This window comes from Lissotriton vulgaris, chromosome 9 (assembly GCF_964263255.1).
Source record: "Lissotriton vulgaris chromosome 9, aLisVul1.2, whole genome shotgun sequence".
Taxonomy (NCBI): domain Eukaryota; kingdom Metazoa; phylum Chordata; class Amphibia; order Caudata; family Salamandridae; genus Lissotriton; species Lissotriton vulgaris.
Window position 1 is genome coordinate 503,736,479 of NC_141697.1, and position 13,147 is coordinate 503,749,625.

Here is a 13,147-nt window from a genome sequence, read left to right on the forward strand (position 1 = left end):
AGCACTCAAGTTAGTGCATTCCTCAGTTAAGGATTCGTTATTTACCACCAACTAGAAGTTGGTGGTAAATAATGAAAACCCTTGAAAAAGTATTTTTATTGCTTTTCCAACAGTGCCATGTGGCAGACATGCATGCCCTTAGGGCATGTATGTCTGCAACATGTGCACCCATGCACAATTGAGGGGTGCAACAGGGTGTCAAAGTGACACCCTGCCACCCTTCAATGTTTCCCCAATTACCGAATCGGTATTTACCGATTCGGTAATTGATATTCATTCCTATGGGCCTCCAGGCCCATAGGAATGAATGGCAATTACCGAATCGGTAATTACCGAAACTTACCGATTCGGTAATTTTTTCGGTAAAATTACCTACATCCCATTTGCTTGTTCTTAAATACCGAATCGGTATGATTTGGTATTTAAGAATCGTAATCTGGGATTACCTACATCTGGCCCTGAATGTCTTATCAGTTAAGCTGTTATCTATGTATCTCAGTCAATTCCTGTATGAATATTTAAAACTATTTTAGGAATGGCTTTGAAATAAAGTGTTGGAAACTTCATTCAGAATGAATTGAACATGCATAGCATATATGCCAAACACCGGTAGCATCAACCTGAAAAGTGGGATTACAAAACACACTTTAAGTACCACAAAGGTTTTGTAATAGTCTTTAAATAAAGAAGAGCTTTCCAGCATGCTATTCAAATTCACGGCAGTTGGCTCAGGTGGGTCTAGAATATCCATTGTTCGGCAATCTGTAAAAAAGAAAAATAACATTTGTGAAGTAAAATACAATGCCTAATAATTAACAATATAACAGTGGTTATTACAATAAAAAGAACGTTATCATTAGAATTGTTCTCTGAAAAAAAAGTAATATGTATGCTTGTCGTTTACAAGTCACAAGAATGATGACTCAAACCTACGTATGATGAAAAGCTAAACACTTGGGGGAAATGTTGCTGTATTATGATGTTCAGCATAGGATGGATAACTTTACTACACAAATGTCCTGGTGTATTTCAAGTATTTCAAGTAGTACAATAGTTACTTAACATGAGCCAAGCAAGTATATTTTGAACAGTATTCTGTTAATATATAGTTCAATTGTTGATGTAGCTGGCACCTAAAGCTATTATTATCATCATCAGTATTATTATTATTATTATTATTATCATAATACTACCAATAACACTAATGCTAATGTTAATAATAACCATACTTTGTTAATATTATTTTAGTATTATTCCTATTAATATTATTATTTGTAGTAGTAGTAGAAGAAGAAGAAGACAACTACAGTTCACAACTTTCCCAAACCTGCTTTGAGGACTTGAAGGCATAAAAGTAGCCCTCTGTACAAATAATGCTGGGGTTATTTCTGTATCTCGAATAGTGAGCCAAGCACTGGTTATCAAGTTTGTATTTTTTGTTGTTGCTGGAATACTTCTCTATTAGTGTAGGTTTCCAGTAACAGCATAAAAGTTATAAGCGGTCACAGCAATACATTAAGTGATCCATCTTCAGAGGAACATAAAAGAAAATCAGTAGAGAAAATAAGTATCATACTATCCAAAATAATGAGGTCATGTCTTTAAAAGGGAGGAGAAATAAGAAGTGTGGCAAATCAGCCAGTTCTGAATAGTCCCCCATGATGCCTTTTTCTGGACACTAATTTTGGTGTTTTTTAAACTCTAGTCACTTTACCCCTGCTAAACAGGATTAAAGTATCTGTGACCCCTCCCCTTTAAAACATGGTTACATTGGCTTAACCCTGACTGGCATATTTAACTTGCCTATAAGTTCATGGTTTTGGTGTGAGAAATACACGCAAGGCCTGGAAGTTCAATTCCACCTTTGCCCTGCAGCACATATGGTGCCTTCCACATGGCTGACCTGTAAATTATGACTTAAGCCTGCTATGTGTAACCCAACTGCAGCAGCCTAAAAAACTTGTTGTCAGACTGTATAAATAACCGTTTTAGACTGGTTTGGAACCCTGCTTTTAAAAATATTAAGTCATTGCTAAGTACACATTGTCGCCCATGAGATAGGGAGTCTGATATTTTGAAGTAAAACATGCAAAATTAAAGTTGCCATGTTACTCCATTTGTTAGACTCCGAGCTGTAGCTGGAAAGTGGCAAAGTTCAGATTATAAACTTTAATCTGTAACTTTTTAAATGAAACAGCTAACATTGTTATTTAGAGACTATTTGTCTTATGAATTAAAAGTCCAATTTGTTGGTGTAGTTGAATGGACACCAAGAGCAGAAAAATTGCTTAGCCCTGGTAAAAGGATTTACTGGGAATTGTGCATTTGATCAATATCCGCTCAGGAAGAATGGTTGGGGTGGACCCAGGAACAACTATTTAGAGGTGAATCATGCTCATTCATAGTAAGACCTGAAGAAGGGAAAGCCTTTTTCCTCACTCTCCACACTAGGGGAAGGGATTGCTCATTTACCTGGCCACATCTCTGGGGGACACAAAAACTATGCACGAGGGAGAAAGGTTTTCCCCATCCTGGACACTCAGGGATTGTTTGTTGAAGAGCAAACATGAACTACTGAAAAAAGGGGTAGGGTTGCTGACGGTAACTTTTGTCCCATTGGTAAGGGAGTGTCCAGGAATCACCTATCCACTGGTTAGTGTCAACCATAAATGTGGAACCCCAAGAAACCCTCCTCAGAACACTTCCTGGACATGTGGAAGATCAGAAGAGGAAAGGACCTGCTTGCCTGCATCACCCTTATATCCTCTCCGCTCTTTCTTTTTAGGCCGAACATATTGGATCACCAGACCCAGAGACACCTGAACATACCTGGAGAAGGCGTAGAGAGCCCGGGACCTGGTTGAAGCCGTGGATAATGAGTTATTATCCGTAAACTTCCCCAAGGAGGACAATGTACAATAAAATAAAACCCAATACACAGACCTGGTCTGGCTCTTGAGTTTATCGACCCGCTACAGAGTCCAATTTTGTTCCACCTTCCTTGGATACATAGAGCCAGCTTCCTTTGTTTTATAAATTCCAAGCCCCATTTCCATTACTCTTCCTCTGATGCAGCTTCATACTTGCCCCACTAGAGGTTTTTGAGCTCCCTAAGAATGACTAAATCAGAAAATCTACACCTTCCATAGGCTATCATTGGGACTCAGTGCTTTTGGGGGCTATTTTTATCTAAAACTTCAAACATTTGCTGCTTCTATGGGCAGATTCAAAATGTCAATAAAATGTGTTATTAAAAAAATAAACTTTAGAAATTCATAACTATGGTTCTCCTCATTGGATTTTTGTCATTTTCATTTCATTTTGTTTATCAAATCTTACTCTATTATACTATTTTTGTTTCAGATTATTATTGCTTGGTGTGTTGACATTATTAATGTTTTGGTACTGCAGTCAAACTGTACACGTTGCCCTAAGTTAAGCCTGTCTGCACTGTGCCATAGCCAAGAGGGGTGTGAGTTTAGGTTAATTTAGTGAATGTGGGGTTCACCCTGGCAAGTTAGTATCATGATGGCTTGAAGTTGGCAACTCCCCACCCCATATAATAATCCACGTTCTTACAGGATGGACACAGAGTAGGGTTACAAGGAAGCAGTAGTAAGCATGCTGCACTCCATCATTAGTTTTAGGGATTGAGAATGGCCAACTGAAAAGCAGAGGAGGGTGGAGATGGGAAGTAGTATACAGTGGTTCATGGGTTCAGCTTGTGAAAATGTCTGGCTCACCCTATTCTCTTTGCTTTATGGTTCAGTTCTTCTCAACCTATGGCCTGGACAAGCTACTATATGAGTGTGATTTAATTGACAGCTGAAAGATCTATATGTTGACTAACATATTATCCCCTCTAGCGACTAGCTAGAAGGGATAATATGCTTCTCAAATTGGGTGTGCAAAGCTGGGGGAACTCAAAGCCTTCATCGAGCAATGACACCCCCCCAGATTTAACGTGATGGATATGGAGTTTCACGGGGCAAACTCCATTTCCATCACTTTAACTGCCTTGATCACAGGAGGAGGTTACAGATGTACATACATTCGCCAACACATATACAAACAACATCGGGTCTTGAAGCTACATAAGTATTTCAGGTGCCACTATTAATGGTGCTCCAGCTAACACAGCAGCCCAACAGCCACTCCCCAAGTGGTATAAAGCAAGTGGCCCAAATCTAGACAGACAGTCATCAAATAGGGGAGAAATCTCAATACACATGCTCAGAGATAAGCAGTGAGCATATTACAGATTACTAAGGCTTGCATCATTCAATGGTCCTGTTACTTACCCCTCACCTAGTAAACGGCTCAGCCATCAGGGGTGAGCAAGACAACAGTATTAGGTCAAGAAAATTAATGGGGGGGGGGGTGTACTGGGGAAGTGAAGAGTGCTCCAGAAAGAAGTCAAGAAGCTCAATTCAACTAAAAAAAATGAATATTCCAAGAAAATGGTATTACACAGGTGCAAGTCATTTGAAATTTTCTGTTTTGCTCAATTTTGATTTGAAAATGTTGGCAATAAATTAAGCAATGATTGAAGAGCTAAAGAGCAAACATGCTCTTCAGCATACAGATGAAGCTTGCGAGTATGTGTCACAATGCATTGGAAAACAATCATACATTTTGTTAATTGAACGAATGCAGAGAAACCGTTAACGTAGACTTCATGTTATAGTTTTCACACACACACACCGATGTTCCTGCGTAATTTGGGACTGCACCGATGCACTTTGCTGCGGCTTATTAAGTCAAGAGGGAACAAGAGTATCCTGCAGAAGGCCATACCAGCCCAACTCCATCTTAGGCAATAAACTAACCTCTTACAGCAGTAATTTAAAGGATAATGGTGTGTTAAAGTTAGACAGCCTTCAGTGAACCAGTAAGATGTTGCACCCCATCTTCAGAATCCTTACCGGCCATCATGTTCTTGGCTATTTGCTTGAATATGTGCATTTCTCAAAGAGCCACCCTGCTGTGCTACGTACGTTGGAGATATATTTGGCCCTCCTCTCAGCTGGCGATAGGCCATTTCACCATGAACGCTTCGAGGATGGTTTATCAGGCCCATGACAGATTGAAACTTTGATCTTTTTTCTGAAAAAACACAAATGGAATAATACATGTTATTTGATGATAGTACAAAATTCAGCTTTTGTTAAATAAATCAAACATATATAGCTCAATAAATCGTATCAGCTTGTGAAATTGTCTGACTCACCCCATTCTTTTTGCTTTATGGTTTACTTCTGCTCAACCTTGGCCTGGGCAGGCTACTATATGGGTCTACCTCTCCTGAGTGTGATTTGTTAGACAGCAGAAAGACTGAAAGACCTATTTTTTGACTAACATATTATCCATTGTAGCAACTAGCTAGAAGGGATAATATGTTTCTCTAATTGGGTTTGCAAAGCTGGGGGAACACAAAGCATTTATCGAGCAATGACAGATTTTATGTTACAAAGTTGTATGATACACCAAAGGCTTAAGTTGTTTTGCAAGCTCACTTCAGAAATAACATTGCTGAGAATTAATCCAAAACAATTCCTGTTTATGGCCCTGTCTCCAAGACTCAAGAATGACCAACACTGTGTAAAAAGAGGAAACTTGCTGGCTTCAGTAAACCCAACGTATGAGGAGTGAGATACAAGGGCTGACTATCCGCTTAATTAACCTAAAAATGGAAAAGAGAACAAATCTGCACTATGCACCTCAGCTGGAACAAGGATCAAAGAAGCATGGATTTTAAGAGGTGAAATGTATGCATATGCCTTACATCCAGTGCCTTAACTTAGCTATCACGGATCAGCTCTTCTCACTTTATTGATTTGAGTACTGAGACTTCTAACTGCCAAGAGAAAACAAAGTGCACACATGTCAGGAGAAGGTTAAAAGAGTAAGCCGATGCCAGATGAGTGCCCTGTTCCATGCCCCAGTCAGCTTTTGTGTTCTAGCCAGCTGCTATATAGAGCACTCCAGTGGGAATGTATGACGTTACAATGCATACATTTACAATGCATACCTTTACAACACAGTTTTTACATTGCAACATCCTTTACAACGCATTCTTTTACATCGCATGCCATAACATTGAATTTTCAGAAACTACCTTTACAACGCAGTCCATTACATCGCATATACCTTTACAACGCATACCATTACAATGCATACGATAACATGGCATTTAAGGTAAGTGTTGGATAGTATAGGGGTAATAATTACTATTCTAACTCCAGTGAGTGAAAAAGTAGGGTAAGTGTTGGATAGTGTAGGTGTTAGAACTGGGGGTCTCTAGTTGGCAGAGGTAGGTACCACTGTCCAAATAGGGACCCTTGCTTCTCGTCAGAGTAAGAAGGAAACACTCTTTAGATAACCTCTGCTCACCCCCTAGGTAGCTTGGCACAAGCAATCAGGCTTATCCAAAAGCAATGTGTAAAGTATTTGTACCAACACTCACAGTAACACAGTGAAAACACCACAAACTGACTCCACAACAGTTTAGAAAAATAAAGGTATTTAATCTAAACTACACAAGACCAAAACGATAAAAATCCAACATACACAGTTCAAGAATATGGTTGCAAAAGAGTTCTTAAGGTTGCGATAAAATAATCCACAGTTGCGTGAAAAGTTCACAGTTGCGTCACGTTTAGCCAACAGTACCTTTTAAAATCGACAAAGTTCCAAAGCAGAAGCTGGTGCGGTGGAAAACAAGCGATGTGTTGCTCCTGAGACCCTGGGGAGGCGATGCGACAACCCCGCTGCAGCAGCTGGCGCGTTGCGACGAATCCGGTCCGTATGGGGAGGAAGGCGGACTTGTATGGATTCTGGTGAGTAGGTTCCATAGGAGGTTTTCCCTCGCAAAGGCACGATGCGATGATCTTTGGAGTTGCGACGATCTCCAGGGCGACGAAGCGCGGACCAGCGATGATCTCTCTCTCGCAGCTCCTTGATGCGACGGCTTCTGCGATGAAACTCGCAGCGACGTGATGTGGTCCGCAAGCAAGAGGTGTGGCGAACCTCACCCAGCGACAACAGGCTCTGCGACGAAATTCGCAGCGATGATAATCTTCCCGCACCGGTCTGGAAACAAAGGATGCGATGGCTCTGGCGCGGCAACAGGCGCTGCGACGATCTCGGCCTTCGTAGCGGCGGGAATTTCCTCAGACTGTCGGGGATGCGCTCTGCAAGCGTGCGATGCAACAAAACTTGCAAAAAGTGTTTAAAAGCTTGGTTTCCAGCTCCCCAACACAGGTACAACTTCCAGAGGCACCACACATGGGCCATGCACTCCAGGAAAGGACAGAACTCTCTCAGTAGAGTTCAGGGAAGCTGGGGGGTGAAGTCCTTTTGTTCCTGGGACTTTAAAAACAGGGAGCCAGCTCTTCTCAGGCCCTTGGAAATTCCTTCAAGCAAGGGAACACAGCACAAAGCAAAGTCCTTCCCCTCTCCTTGGCAGCAAAGCAACTGCAGGTCAGTCCAGCAGAGCAACAGCAGTACAGTCTCCCTTCTTCAGTTTCTGCTTTCTCTGCCCTGCAGAGGTTCCTTCTTGATTCCAGGATGATCCAATTTTCTGTAGTCGGGGGTCCTCTACTTATACCCCTAAAAGTCTTTGTTCCCTTTGTGCAGGAGGGCTCGGAGCCCAGTCTGAACCAGTTCTGGGTGTTCCTTGAGCACTTTGTTTTCCTGGCTTCTCCTTTCCTTTCAGAGTGAGGGGCAGGGTCGTCAGCCGCCCAACAGGAGGTGGAGCCAGCATTGTGGAAGGCAGGCACAGCCCTATTCAGGCCCAGGTGCTATCTCCTCCCACCACTCAAGTTGCAAATGCAGTCATTCAGCCTAGGGCTGACTCAGCCAGCCTCCCAGGGAATCCCCAGCCCCTGTCACTCTCAAACTAGACAGTCAATTCACAAACAAGCCAAGGCACACAGAAAGGTCCGACAAGAGAACAGCAACTTTCTAAAAGTGCTATTCTCAAACACAGGAGTTAAAAACCACCTTTCCTAAAAGATGTGTTATTAAATTCTGAGTTCAGGGATACCAAACGTTTATGTCCTACCTTTCTCCTATGGGAAGATATGCTGGTAGCCACTGTAGCCAGCATTCCCCATGATAGCCTATGGGCAAGGTAGCCTTACAATAGTGAAAAACGAAAATGGCTGCCATTCACTACCAGAGCATGTCACCTTCACTAGTACATGCTCTACCTTTCACATACACTGCACCCTGCCCAGGGGGGTACCCTGGGCCTTCCATAGGGGTGACCAATGTGCACAGAAAGGGAAGGGTTAGGCCTGGTCAGTGGGGACACTGACCAGGAGGACATGGCAGTTCACAGACTGCACGCAGGCACTGTGGTGGCAGGCCTGAGACACCATTTTAGGGCTACTCATGTGTGTGGCACAATAGGTGCTGCAGGCCCACTAGTAGCATTTGTCATCACCAGCCCTGGCACACCCAGTGCACTTTACTATGGACTTCTTGGTGATACAAATATGCCAATCATGTGTATCCAATCACAATAACAATTCACACAGGGAGCACTTACACTCTGACACTGATCAGCAGTGGCAGAGTGTCCAAAGCATCTAAACCAGCAAAAACGATATCCAGCACAGCATCAAAAATACAGGAGGTCGAGGCAAAAAAGTAGGGGGAAACCACACCAAAGATGCCAGGTCTAACAGTAGGGCTAACAATTACCATTATAACTCCAGTGAGTGCAACAGTAGGGTAAGTGTTGAATAGTGTAGGGGTAAAAATTACTATTTTAACTCCAGTGAGTGCAACTGTAGAGTAAGTGTTGGATAGTGTAAGGTACTATGCGTTGTAATGGTATGCGTTGTAATGACTTGCAATGTAATGCCTGCGTTGTAATGACATGCTATATACAGGATGTTAGGAAGTAATGACTGCTATGTAAAGGCAGTGTGACGTAATGACTGCATTGTAAAGGTTGTTTTCCCTCCAGTATCAATATTATGCACAGTCCCTGTTTGAGGCAGGGCGCACCCTTAACTTGGGTTGCAGGGAGTAAAGAGTGACTGCGTGCCCTTTTACAAATAATGTGCTGCCATCAGGTCAGTCACACACACATGCTTCTGCCCTGGGGGCAGCTTATTGGTGAAAGGCAGTCCGGGTGTTTGCAGCAGTAAGTCCATCTTTCCCACTGCAGGCATCCCCCATTCTGTTTTACAAAGGGGGACTGAAATACCTCCGCAGGCGGGTGCAGAGAGCAACTGCATTCGCCTGCAGGGGACATTTGGAGGGGTCAATGGGGCACCCTCTCCCTCTTTCAGAGGGGTCCCTGGGGAAGGTAGGGGTTGCAAAGACTCAGCACAATTGCTTTGCGGCGCACATTGTGCTTGTTTCCATAATATGGCATTGGTGCAGAGTCAGAGTGTTTCTCTCATTAGCAGGGGTCAGGCCCACATACTAATGGGGAAATGCTCCCTTTGAATCTGTATTAGAGAAGTGAGCGCACAAGAGTCTGCAGCCCCTTCTGTAAAACCAAAGTGCCCCTGGTGACAAGAAAGCAAGTGCACACGCCCACTGCACCCCCTGGGGCACTTTATAAGATACGGCTCCTGATAGTGGTGGGCCTCCATGTATCTTTCAAGTGTAGACATTGTCTAAACATTCTTCTTGTGAGCTCAATCGCCTCACACACCCACGTTCTATGTCAAGAGGATTCATGAGTTTAATTTGGGATAAGTTAATCTCACTCTCTTTGTCTCTCCGACTGTCTTTTTATATTTGCTTAACCCCATCCATTTCTCTCTTTCCCCACTTTCAATCTGATCATCCACTAAGGAATCTTCAAAAGAGTAAAACTTTTTTTTTTTTAAAGAATAAGTGCGATTGATGAGTTTATTGGTTTGAAGGCAAAGAGTTCCATATTTTGGCAGCAACATCAGGGATGGAGTCACTTGAGGCTTGTTTCCTCCAGAAACCTGGAGGCATTTAGAGAGAGTTCTATATATTGTAGTGTTTGCTTCTACTGAAACCCCCAGAGATGGACAACAAAGCAGACAAGTAACAGCAGCTGTGAGAGAGCAATGTAAATGTACAGGTTAGTCTGAAATTGTTTCTGGCCACGGAGGATCACCGTAATAGGGTCAAATGTGTTCATATCTGTTTTGCCCTGGAGATTTTAGACACCTATTGAGGAATTGCTTGTTAGGTAGATTTGAGAAGGCTTGCAGGATGGCTTTTCCAAAGTCCATGTGGCATTCACATGTCCAAAAGCCATTTAGAGAAAGGATTCCTCTCCTTGTTCTTTAGGTAAAGTTGGTAGTTGACCAGTTTTGACTTGCATACTACATGCTCGTCCATGGGGAGGTAAGAGAGGAAAGATAAATCCAATGGAATGTTCATGGACTGATACAGTTAGAAAGAACAGCTTTTAGCATAAAAACCTATGAAGATTTAAATGCAACCGAGTCCTTGCGACTCAGGAGTAGGTAGTCTATCTTGCTGATGTATGCAGTATCTATCTAGTGCTACTTATGTTGGGGTAATCATATAGCGCAGACATAGTTGGCAAGATAAATTTTTTTAAATGTTAAAGAGAGACACAGGGTACCTAAAGGGAGAGGGGATAATGTTCTGTGAAGAGGCGAAGCTTCCAATTCTACCTGAATAGGAAAAAAAGGGGCAGTTACTGGGTAAAGTAATAATGATATGCAAAGAAGTGAGTCTTCAGTTTCTTTCTGAATTGTAGAAGGGTGGGTGCAGTTTTTATGTCAATCAATATACTGTCCCAGATCCTAGTTGTTTAGAGTGAGAGGACTTGTATTCGGGTCTTTGATTTTCTGTACCACCTTGTTACCAACATGGCAATGTCTTTGCTCCTGGTGTGGTGTAGACCACCTGTGTTGGCTAGTTTCTCGGCTAGGTGGGTATGGTGGAGATTTGTTTATGGCAGCCTTGTAGGGGATGCAGCTGGTTTCAAAGACGTAAAGGGCCTTGAGTTATGTCAGTGAAATTCCTTAGTGATGGGTGATTTGGTTGAATTACTTTAGTCCACTGTTGAAGTGTTCCATAGCTTGCAGGATGAGTTTTAGTCAAAAGTATTATTAGAAATGGATTGGGAGTTCATTTATTTTACTAGTGACCTCTTTTGTGTCCATTTGGAATTTTGTGATAATGGTGCTCTTTCTAACTTCCTTAAATATAGCTACCTTTTAAAAAAAAATAAGAAAATATTTGGTTTACCTTTAAGCCATATAAAATAATACAATACTTTTGTATTAGAACTCATTGCATACAACAAATGTCACCAGAATACAATATTTTTGAAGTGGAAATAGCTGCGTAGAACAAATGTGACCATTGAAGCCAGCCTTGCTGCTAACATAGCCCAACATTTTAATACATAATTCCCTGCAAAATGGGGCACAATCACAGCACATTTAGTTAAATATTTTTTAGAGCTGGGATCGGCACCTATGTGTGGACTGTAATGAAGTATACTTTGTGTCCCAGCAGTACACCTTACAAACCAGGACATATTTCCCCTTATTTCAGGGTGTACTTCATGCCAGACAGGAAGAAAAGAATAATATGTGTGAGATGGAAAACCACACCACACTTCTTTGTGGACTAGGATGATCCCACCACCTTACCCTACCATGCTGTTAAGCTTGGAAATCTCCTATATTATGCTATCTTATGTTATGTGAATTTGTAGAGTGCACCTAATCACCCATGAGGGTGTCCAGGCGCTGAGTAGGGCAAGCCTGAAGGGGGAGGATGAGATCATGCCTGTTTTACCTGGGAGAGCCATGTCTTAAAGTTCCTCTGGAAAACCATGATGGTGGGGGAGGTTGTGAGATGTTTTGGGAGGCTAATCCAGGACTTGGCTGCGAGTTATGAGAAGGAGCGTCCACCGATTCTGGTCTTATTGATGCGAGGGATGTGTGCTCTTGCCTGGGATGCAGATCGAAGATGTCTGGTGGGTTGGTAGCAGTTGAGGTGGTGGTTGAGGTAAGCTGGACCGCCTTTGTTGGCATGGGTGATTACCTTGAACTTGCATCTGTCATGGACTGAGAGCCGGTGGGGATTATTGAGGTATAGAGAGATGTGACTATTTTGAGGGATGTTCAGGACGAGTATGGCGGTAGCGTTCTGGGTGGTTTGGAGTAGGCATAGGATATGAGCTGGGATTCTGATGAAGAGGGCATTTACGTAATCAAGTCTAGTTGCGATTAGTGCCTGGGTGACCGTTCGTCTGGTGATCAGTGGGATCCACTTGAAAATCTTGCATAGTATTCGCAGGATGTGGAAGCATGATGAGGAGATGGCGTTGATCTGTCTGCTCATGGAGAGGTTGGTGTCCAGGATGACCCTTAGGTTCGTGGCATATTCTGCAACAGTGTGTGGGGGGAAAAGTTCAGAGGGCCACCAAGAGGCATCCCAGGGGCATAAGGAATTCGGTTTTGTAGTGTTGAGCTGAAGGCAGTTGTTTTTCCCCCAAGCAGTGAGTTGCTCATGTAGTTGGCGAAGTTTGCTTTTGTAGTGCTGTTAGAGTCAGTAAGAGGGAGAGGATGAGCTGTGGCTCATCAGCATAGGATACTATGTTGATGCTGTGAACTCTGACGATGTCCGCGAGGGGTGTCATGTAGACATTGAAGACTGTTGGGTTGAGCGACGAACCTTAAGGGACTCGCAGATTAATTTCTTGGGTTCTGAGGTGTAGGGGGTGGGGGGGGAGGGGAGTCTGACTTGTTGAGTTCTGTCCATGAGGAAGGACAATATCAACTTCAGGGCTGGGCCACAGATACCAAAGTGCTGAAGCTTTCTGATGAGTGACTTGTGGTAGACAGCATCGAAACTTACAGAGAGGTTGAGGAGGATGAATGCGATCTTTTCTCCTTGGTCGAGGATGCTTCTGATGTCATCAGTGCCTGCAGTGAGGTTGTCTCTGTGCTATGGTTGTTGCAAAAGCATGATTGAGAGCTGTCTATGAGTTGATGGAGTTCTCAGTGATGTGCGAGTTACGTATTGATGGCTTTCTTCATGACTTTAGTTGGAAAAGGCAGTAGCGAGATGGGTCTTTAGCCGCTGAGGCTGGTAGGGTCTGCTGCTTGTTTCGTCATTCAGGCGTTGACTTTGGCATTCTTCCAGCAAGACGGGAAGG

At 43.0% G+C, this 13,147-nt stretch overlaps 1 protein-coding gene across 1 annotated transcript in view; it reads right to left on the reverse strand.

Annotated features, from left to right (window-relative positions):
* Window positions 1-464: 464 nt before the first annotated feature.
* LRRC9 (leucine rich repeat containing 9) overlaps window positions 465-13,147 on the reverse strand; it is a 719,638-nt gene continuing 706,955 nt past the window's right edge. The window contains exons 32-33 of the mRNA XM_086937964.1: window positions 4,926-5,106; window positions 465-762 (exon numbers count right to left, since the gene is read on the reverse strand). Coding sequence (XP_086794090.1) covers window positions 729-762; window positions 4,926-5,106 — 215 coding nt within the window. The 3' untranslated portion in view covers window positions 465-728. The remainder of the gene's footprint in view (window positions 763-4,925; window positions 5,107-13,147) is intronic.